Source organism: Amblyomma americanum, chromosome 6 (assembly GCF_052857255.1).
Source record: "Amblyomma americanum isolate KBUSLIRL-KWMA chromosome 6, ASM5285725v1, whole genome shotgun sequence".
In the NCBI taxonomy this organism is placed as follows: domain Eukaryota; kingdom Metazoa; phylum Arthropoda; class Arachnida; order Ixodida; family Ixodidae; genus Amblyomma; species Amblyomma americanum.
The window spans coordinates 93,660,816-93,671,004 of NC_135502.1; the positions used below are offsets into that span (position 1 = coordinate 93,660,816).

General features: G+C 48.3%; 1 protein-coding gene across 1 annotated transcript; it reads left to right on the top strand.

Moving 5' to 3' along the window:
• The first annotated feature begins 1,706 nt into the window (after window positions 1–1,706).
• LOC144093860 (toll-like receptor 9) lies at window positions 1,707–6,693 on the top strand. The gene is made up of 3 exons (XM_077627593.1): window positions 1,707–2,448; window positions 3,047–3,198; window positions 6,462–6,693. Exons 1-3 carry the CDS (start codon window positions 1,811–1,813, stop codon window positions 6,611–6,613), a joined length of 942 nt encoding a protein of 313 aa, XP_077483719.1. The 5' UTR covers window positions 1,707–1,810; the 3' UTR covers window positions 6,614–6,693.
• Window positions 6,694–10,189: the final 3,496 nt, after the last annotated feature.

A 10,189-nucleotide genomic window follows, 5' to 3' on the forward strand; every position in this document is an offset into this window, starting at 1 on the left:
GAAAATGCCGTTGATCTCGCTAACTAGAGTCAGAAATGCAAACAGAAGTGGGACCACATCATGTACTGAAGGAACTATCGTGATATATGCTCTGCTGATCTTCTATTGTAGCCAATTTACTAAAGAAGATAAGTTAACTGAAAGGTGAGAGTCACGATATTGATTTTCCCTCTCTCTCTTGGCGATGTTGTTGTTGCATCCAGATGTTGACGTGGAGTGGTAGAGGGCGGGTCTCGTGAGTGACCCGGGGGACGTACTTCGCGACTGGTGAGTTTGAGACAGGCGTGCAGGTCCTCTGAGGTTGGAACCTGGAAAGGCTTTCCTCAAAAAATTATTTATTACAATATTTACAAAACTTATTTACATATGTCGACAGATTTCGGCCTCTCCACTTTAACTAAAAAAAAGACAAAACTCCAGCACTCTCGCGACTCCGGACCACCGTCGGCCACCACACGGCCGACCCGCCCGGCCGCCGCTCAAGCAACTCGCTTCTCCAACTCTGCGACCCCGGGACCACCACCGGCCGCACACGACCGATCTGTCCGCGCTCTCCTTAGCGCGCGCACATCTCCTTGTCCTCCCGCCAAAACTACACCCTCAGCCAATAGGTAACTTTCCCGCCACATTTCGGAAGCAACATACCACCACACAAAAGAAAAGCACACAATATAAAACACACGCCTTGCAACGCAAAAGAAAAGCACAAAATATCAAACACACGGCTCGCTGCAAGCTGCCCTGGCTAACTAGAAAAGTGCCACAACGAGCGGAGAGAAACCATTTACGACACATGCGTCCTGTTAGCTGCTCTGGCCTAGGGTGCCCAATACCCGCTCGCCTCCGGCGCTGGCCCATCGAGCAAGCTGTTGTGGATAACTAGAAACATGCCACAACGAGCGGAGAAAAACCCTTTACGACACATGCGTCTGATCGGACCATTCCCCCTCGCTTAAGCCGAGGCTCCCGACACTCGCGCACAACGCCGCCCTGAGAGCCTCTCCCTTTTGTCGGCGCGTTCCCCTGCTCCCCTTCGGCGGCCCTCCTCACGCCTTACCACGACGTACGCCAGCTGCGTCGTGACAGTGAGCCATAACTAATAATTCCTAATCTATGTCGACTAAAAATGCCGTTTCAGAAGTTAACTATGAACATTTTTAGTTCCATAATTGTTGAAGTTATGAATCTGTAGACATTATCACAAGGAAGATGCTTGTTTTGACTCATGAACTGGTTAATGTAAGTTCCATAGAGCGAAAAGCGGCTTTCGAGCAGCTGGCGCAAAGCTCAGTCATCAGTGGCAACATGTAGATTAGAGCACAGAGCACATTTCGTTTCTACTTACTGTTATGACGCGACCGTGTTTTTCATGATTACGTCTGTACGCATAGGCCAACTTACGTAATCAGATGTACATAACGAAGGCCATCTCCGACGTCGCGTATACGTCTCAACGATGCGATTCCAGTCTGTAATTCCGTTGATCTTTTCCAGACTCTGACAAAATCTGTAAAGGCCTTGAGACGGCTGAAGGCTCTTCCTATCTTCTGTATTATTCGACTCTGTCTTTCCAAGAGCGCGGTCTTCTTCGCGAGCAGCGCAGACTGCAATAGGAACTGCGGCAGCAGCTATCATTCGTTTCAGCGAAACGCAGCGGCGACACTCGATCTCGGTTTATCAGCATCCGTTTTTTCCAAGTCTTACAGCCCGACTACAGCGGCCGTCTCGTCGACGGACGAGCAGACATAAAAGCTTCCTTGTGCGGTTCGCTAGTGGTCAAGCCGATCAGATTTTTAAAAAGAAGAAAACCATGGGGAGTGCTCTTCCATGTGTGCTGGTAGTCGCCATTGCTGCGGCTCGTGGGATTCTCGCAGAACCCTCATGTAAGGACCCGAGTGAGTCTGACTACGAATACTACCGCTGCTCCAACTTCAGCAGCCCTGACGACTTCTCCACTTACCTTGAGCGGCCGCAGCTACGCCACGACTTGACCTTCGTTCTTAAGGACAGCACTCTGAGTCACTTGCCAGACAGGGCCTTCTCTCAGATCAACGCCACGGTCCTGGAACTCAGCAATGTTCAGCTGGAAACTTTCTCTTTGCCGGGAGAAAATCCTTTCGACGGTCTGCAGAGTTCGCTGAAGAAGATCATCCTGGGTCACGGCAGCACGATACCCACCTCGTGGGCCGTCTTTTCATCCCTGGAGCAGCTGAAGACGGTTCGAATCTCGGAGGCGCAAAATCTCGTGCTTGCACGAAGCTTCAACGAGCTGCCACAAACCGTGAAGGTCATCAACATAGCCTTCTCTGACATCGCAAGCGTTGACGAGGATTGGGTGTCTAGCTTGCAAAACCTCGAAGTTGTGGGAATCCGTCACTGCAATCTTAAGGTCTTCCTTCGTTCCATGCTCCCGAGGCCGGCACCCAAGCTCTGGAGACTGGACCTCTAGTGAGTTAAGCACTTGTAATTAATCTATTACCTAAATCACCGCTGATTCTCATGGTACGGTGTGATGCGTAGAAGGTAAGAGCTTATCTTTAGCTACGATGAATCTAAGGCTAAGCTTGAGATCACTCATACTTAACACGTGGTTGGCTTTAGCAAGGCGTGTGACGACCGCTTTGTTCTCTCACTGACCATCCCAAAATGTGTTCCATAGTAACTCTTTGGTTAGCGTAGTAACAGTCGTTTCACAAAATACGTAGTAACAATCCTTCCTCAGGATGAATTAGTATTGGCTTCATGCTTCATATTTCGAAAATTAAACATGGAACAGCTTTCTCTTGGATCCGTTCCAGAATTATTAAAACGAAATTTTATTCTGTTCCTCAAGCCTGGAACCCCTACTGTTTTAAAGCCCCAGCTACCATCGGAAGTGGCCCAGGGCCTAGCAGAACGCAACGCTTAATAAGTTCACATACTTAAGCATCGTTCTGGCTCTTGCGTAATTACAAAAATACTGAAGTGCGAAGGAGTCGTTATATTCCTGAAGGACGTTGCTTGTTAGTCGCCGGATAAAAACTGTTGGTCGCATGCGGTTTTTCAGCAGGAACAACCTGACGTCCCTTCCAAGCGACTTCAGCGCTGACATGCCTGTCCTGCGATCGGTCACGGTTGAGCACAACCAGATCACCACGCTCAGCCGGGAGACTTTCGCGCCTCTTGCCGACAACGAGGAAAACAGCGTTCGTCTTATTGGTAAGCAAAGCATCAGTTGGCTAAGCTGAATCGAAATTTTCGTTCAGTTTATATTTGGTACACAGCAACGATGAGTACCAAAACACGAGTTAAAAGAGCACAAACACAGGTACAAAAATTGTCAAAAACAAATACAGGCACTGACTTCGTTTACCTGGGCCTTTAAGCACTTCTTGTTTTAAGCATCATTTCATACTCATTTCTTCTGTGATTGAACCAGCTCAAACGAAAATTCTGATATTCCTTTTCTGATATTCGGAATTCAGATTCTGAATTCTTATGTTCCTTGCGCCCTTTTTCTGTATCGATGTGTTTTCGCAATTGTTGCATCAATTTACGGCTTTCCAAGTACTGCGTTTGCTGAAGACATATACCCTGGAAGCCTTAGCCAAGAAAAAGAATTGTTTTTATAAGAGGAGTAAGTACGAGTGCGTTGTAGAAGCCTTCCCTCGCCTGCACCGGTGCTCGCTGGCCGTGCCGGTAAACGAAGCACATAGACTCGGAGCGGTTGTTCGTAGCCTTTTTATGCACCACCAAAACTAATGGTGCATCCATGAGAAATCTTCCTAGCACTGTGTGGTGAGATTGGCACTGTAGATAACGCAGACAAGGTGCATGGCATGACAAGTATGCGCATATGGCAGTTCTCTCATATCATGAATGGCAGTTTACCAATAACCCTCAAGAAAAAAGTATACAACAGCCGTATCTTAGCGGTACTCACCTACGGGCAGAAACGTGGAGGCTAACCAAAAGGGTTCAGCTTAAGTTAAGGGGAACGCAGCGAGCGATGGAAAGAAAAATGATAGGTGTAAGGTTAAGAGACCGGAAGCGAGCGGAGTGGGCCCGGTGAGAGAACAAACGCGTGTTAATGACATCCTAGTCGAAATCAAGAGGAGGGCATGTGATGCGAAGGCCAGATAACCGCTGGTCCTTAAGGGCAACGGAGTGGACTCTAAAAGAAGGCAAGTGTAGCCGGGGGCGGCAGAAGGTTAGGTGGGCGGATGAGATTAAGAAGTTTGTGGAGATGCGGTGGCCGCAGCTGCCAAAGCACAGGGTTAATTGGAAAGGCATGAGAAAGGCCTTTGCTCTGTTGTATGCGCAGTCAGGCTGATGATGATGATGATGAGCACAGACTTGCAGCGAATGCGGACTTCTCGAGGGAGCAAGTGAAAACAGACGGAGACTAGTTTTATTATGTTCGTTTGCGATATTATGGGCCTTTGTCAACACTCCACGAGGGAAATCTTTCATTTAAACCTATTCGCAACTTCTACTGACAGAAAAAAAGCAACATTCCATGCAGTGTCAGTGAGCGCTAGTCAGAAAACAAAGCCCTTGATCAATAGCTCATTCAGAAGCATACACGCGCATCCTGTGTTTCGGACCGCCAGGACCAAAGGGGGGGGGGGGGGGGGGGGGGGGAATTGCATGGCCTGAAAGCTGTTCAGGAGGTCCACAACCGGTCTTTAAATTTAGTCATATTCGTAAAGCCATAAATCTACCTTTAGCAGCTAGACGGCTTCCTATAGTCGCAGCTATTGGCATCATTCTTGCCGTATCTTCCAATCGCTTATTGCATACTGCAGAAAACAAGGCAGAAAACTTCAACGTGTGCGCCCTTTTTTCATTGACGACACGATGTAGATTGGATTACGCTGTGCCTTTGCCTAGTACAGAAGCAATAAGAAAACATTAACTAAGAACTAATTTGTTATAAGTAATACTTTCAAGCCTCGAAGGAGTATACATGGAGGTGTGGAATAATTTATGCTAGTGAGCAACAGTAAAAAACCTGAAAAGAGATACATGGATTACATAGCATGCATCCTTGGGTAGGAAGGGTTCACGTCGGAGATGAATTATTGCGTTGCGCAGGGAGTGTGTCTTTTGTGTGAGCATTTTTGCTGTTTGAAAATACCGCTCTGCACTGTTACTTTGTTTTACTTTCTTGTGTAAGCTGAATCTCTGTATTGAAGGTACTCGACTGATTTCTGTCTGAGCTGCGTCGATATAAGGCCCAGTCAGGCGACAACTTGGGTCGTCTTTAGCCCTCTCCATCAATTCTGAAGTTTTTAACCGATTCACTGTGGAGCAAAAATTACACTTGTAATATGGCAAAAAAACAACATTAATTTTTGTATTTTTCATTAGTGCGACGTGAAGTATACCTTGGTGTAGGGAGAAGACTGGGACATATTTTTTGAAACAAACATGTGCGGCGTAAACACGCAGATCAAGTTTTTTTTTTTAGGTGCTTCAATGACGACAATAATTTGAGAGGATGAAACGAGCAGCGCAGGTTTTCAATATTTTAGGCGAATTGACGCGATTAATGGGTTTATAGTTAAATGTAGCTCAAACATATGTTAAGTTCTATCGCAAGGGCATTTTACATTATGTTCCTTAGCGAAGCCGGTGTTAATGGAAAGGTGAGTCTTAAACTATCACGTGGTCATCGCTCTTAGCGTCATCTTCGACGAGCATACTCTCAAAATGGCACTAATAATGTGAAAACAGATATACTTGTAGCATTTCACAGAATATTAATAACTGTAGCAGCAACAGTACGCACCATAACGCTCCCTGCGAGCACTATAGGCAGATGCATCATGCCGTCGCACTCACACCCTCTGGCTCTGCGGAGCACACCACCCCCTTCTTGTCTTCATAGGAAACCTCGGTGCGAGGTGATAGTAAATGATTTTAGATGACTCAGGCTAGTGCAAAGCAGGCAGGGACTTGATTACGAAGTTCTCAGCTTTTGCGAGGCTCATGTTTTAGTCTTTGAATCTGCGAACGCTGCAAAGATGGCACTTCTGAAGTTCTGAGTATTCGCCCTGAAGTTGTCTATAGTTCTCCAAAAAGGAGTTCGAAATTTGATAGCGAAGAGAATACGTACTCGGCCTCTAATTTCTGTCAGCCTTGTATGCGAGCTCGCTTCCACCTTTTCCTTAACCTGCCTTCTGGAGGTTCGAGGGATTCACTATTTATTTTAATGCCGCGCTCATTCCCGTTATACGTAGTAATAAGGAACGCAGCCAGCAGGGCATCTAGTCGTTCTCGAAGACCAGAGCGTTAATCACAGCTTTCAAGACAAACGTGACGTGCGCGTTACTTGTACTAGTTTATTTCGGTGAGCTACAAATTGAGCACGTACTGTTCTCTTAGTTCTCTAGCACTTCCTGTTGTTGTTTTTATTACACTGCTGTCCACGAACTTATCTAAATACCGCCCTTTATTTTTTTTTTATTTGTTTGCAGGCAATCCACTGCGTTGTGACTGCAACCTTCGCTTCGCGCTAAGCTATCCGCCCAGCTGGTTGGGCGCCGCCTGCGAGACTCCAGAGCAGTTGAACGGCCGTCTTCTCAAGGACCTCACCGAGGAACAGCTCACTTGCGCTGATGGTGCATGAATGAGTTGCTGTTGTCATCGCGTCCTCTGTCAGAAACGTCCGGAAATAAATTGACGTTTCATAAACCAAAAAGCAACCTGCGTTTTACGACTAATCAGTGAATCGGTTCTTCGAGCGTTTTAAGTCGGAACAAAACTACTTCAGCCGCGATGTATGCGCGGATAGAAATGCCATGAGCCGCGCAGGGTGTGGCTGGTTCGGAAAGAGAAAGAGATTGCAAGGCGGGGGGGGGGGGGGGGGTGTACGTGAGCTATTTTTGTGATTTGGTTTGGTTTATGTGGGTTTAACATTCCAAAGCGACTCAAGCTATGAGGAACGCCGCAGTGAAGGGCTCTGGAAATTTAGACCACCTGGGGTTCTTTAACGTGCAATGACATCTCACAGTACACTAGCCTCTAAAGTCAGCCACAACTTAAGAACGAAGCGGATTTTTCCAGTCAAAGGAACGCCTTCCAGCCAATGGCGTCGGCCGATTCCTATAAGCGTGACAATGCAGGGAGTGTCAGATGAAAGGGGATAGTCCCCTCCCTCCATGGCCGGGGATTGTCCCCTATCTACATTGTCACGTTAGCAGGATCATGAGAATTGGCCGACGCCATTGCCTGGAAGGGGACCCTTGACGGGGAAAAGCCGCTTCATTCTTGAGTTATATCCGACTATATAGCATTTCGTCTTCATCGAAATGAGGCGGCCGCGGCCGGGATCGAACCCGCGTCTTCGTGGTCAGCAGCCGAGCACCATAACCAGCGGCGTGATAGAATAGGTGAGGGAGGGCCTCGTGAACACCAACAGGCAGAATGGAGGTTGGAGGGAGAGTCGGGAGTATCGACGCCTTGGGTGCACAAACTCTAGAGAAAGGGTTCTCAAACTATGCACCAGTGAACCCCGCGGTTCCTTGGGGTGCTTTTTGGGATTCTCCTACCATATATAAGTCAATGAATGCCTTGACCAACACCTTTCATATAACCACTTTATGCCTGCATCAATCACACTGTAGTTGTTGATTGCATGCTGTTTCGCTATACAACCAGTCGTTATTAATTTAATTCGGGCACTTCTGGAGCTGCAGCATGTCTGCATACTCTTTTATGCGCGGATGTCGGGCAGGAAGAGCTGAGAGGCAAGACAAGCACGGTTCCTCAGAACCTTCTGAAAGTCGTTCGGGCTCTCCGTAGCTAAAAAGATTGAGAACTCCTGCCTTAGAGGAGCCAATTCTGTATGGAAATGAAAATTGGTTTTTGAGGAAAGTAAATGGCGCAGTAATTGTCTCTCATATGTCGGTGGACACCAGAAACACGCCGTAAGGGAAGGGAGGAAGGTGGAAGTGAAAGAAGAAAGAGAGAAAGAGGTGCCGTAGTGGAGGTCTCCGGTAATAATAATTGGTTTTGGGGGGGTGGGGGGGGAAAGGAAATGGCGCAGTATCTGTCTCATATATCGTTGGACACCTGAACCGCGCCGTAAGGGAAGGGTAAAGGAGGGAGTGAAAGAAGAAAGGAAGAGAGAGGTGCCGTAGTGGAGGGCTCCGGAATAATTTTGACCACCTGGGGATCTTTAACGGGCACTGACATCGCACAGTACACGGGCGCCTTAGCGTTTTTCCTCCATAAAAACGCAGCCGCCGCGGTCGGGTTCGAACCCGGGAACTCCGGATCGGTATAATTTCGACCACCTGGGGATATTTAACGTGCACTGACATCGCGCAGCACACGGGCGTATTTTGCGTATCGCCTCCATCGAAACGCGACCGCCGTGGTCGGATTCGAACCTGGGTATTCCGGCTCAGTAGACGAGCGCCTTAACAACTGAGCAACCGCGGCACGCCAATTTCGGAAAGACCACTAACGATGTGATCAGCTGAGTCGACACTTCAGGGTCGTCCAAACTGCGCGTCGTTGAGCAAGCCCGCCCAATGGAACACACGTTCTTGATGACAATAAAACAATCTCATTAGTCTAGCACTAGCAGAAAGAACTCTCACTGATTGCTATATTGGACACATTCACGCAGCATTTTTAATAACACTGATTCAGAACACGTTAGCCCTAATGCCGGCAGTGCATTCAGTTGAAATTAGGGCGAACAATCCCCATAACTATTGCTTTCTCTCTTTCTATATCTGTTGGCTCATGGGCGGCTTATCTGCGTGAGCGTCATGCGAAATTTACCACGTGAAGCTGGACAACGGACCAGAAATCTGGCACTAGGTAGCACTGATACACGCGCAAAGAACCGGGTCACCTAAGGTAGTTTATCCATTTCACCAGTAGACGACGTTTAGACCTAAAATAGTTATACCATGCACAGTGCCTGAGGTTGCGAACATAAAATATCGGGCCTTTCTCAGAATGACCGTCAACGACCGTGTTTAAAGCTGGCGCGTACAGCGGATCTCAGAGGCCATGCTTGAGTTACTCGTCGTGATCACATCTTCCAGGAGATGGCGGTAAAGTGCCGTTGTTCGAGTCAGAGGCGGGAGCATTGTATGCACTATTGCACTTAGTTCTCAATGTGCAAGAAACTGTCCTCACGTCCTGTTGTGAGCTCCACTTCGGCATAGGCGCTTGGCTTTCACTAACTATATGACGAGGCCCAAGTTGTCCCATCAAGGCAAGGGTGTGCGTCACGACCCGTATATGCAACCAAGCGGCGGCTGACTCATTAGCGGTATGTTGCGAATGTTGTGCGCGTTAGGGTCAACACCCGTAATTAGCCCACACACATATGTACTGACGCACAGCAACGCTAAGAGCATCTGTGATCCGCAAGGATGAAGTAATCTGTCACGGACGGTCTCGAAGGGAGCGAGAATCGCGCACTCTCCTCGAGACCGGCCGTGGGGCTGTGACGCTGTCTTCCGCTGCTCAACAAAGAGGGCACCACTTTCCTTCAGGCGAGATATGTCTGCCTCACGGTGCGGAGTTTTAGTGGTTTTGCACACATACGGCGAATGCTTCCGGCGCATACGGTGGCGCTTCGCACGAGCATGGCTCCAACTCGGGCTTCTTGTTTCTTGCATTTTAACTTCACTTTTCTTTTTTTTTTTCTATCGCTACGTTTCGATGAAGACTAAAGGCAAAAGGTTCCCGTGTTCTGCGCGATGCAAGCCACGTTGAAGGACCCCGTTTGGTCTAAATTAATCCGGAGCCTTTCACTATGGAGCATTGCATGGGCCGCATTCTGAGGCTAGAGACTTGAAGCCCGAGCCTTGCCCAGGCCCGTGGCTTTCAGACCAGACCCGGCCCGGGCCCGCTATATGTTATCACTCTACTGAGCCCGGGCCCTGCCCGCCCAGCTCGTCGTGAAGCTCGGCCGGCTGTGTTTTTGGGAGACAAAGGCAGGCAGATGCTATCTTGGGACTTACCGCTGCCGCCGAGCAATCGAATGAAGGTTCCTTTCTAGCGGTTCTTATGAGAATTCAAATGTCTAGCCATGAGCGGTAACACAAAACCGAACGTATGGAGAGCGCCTCCTGGTAGATCCGACTGCGTGTACTCGCTCATAGCTGAGACAGAGCATGTCAGTGGCGCTCTGCTTTTGATTAGGCGAATGCACTCGTGCAAGTGAGCCGCATGTCAG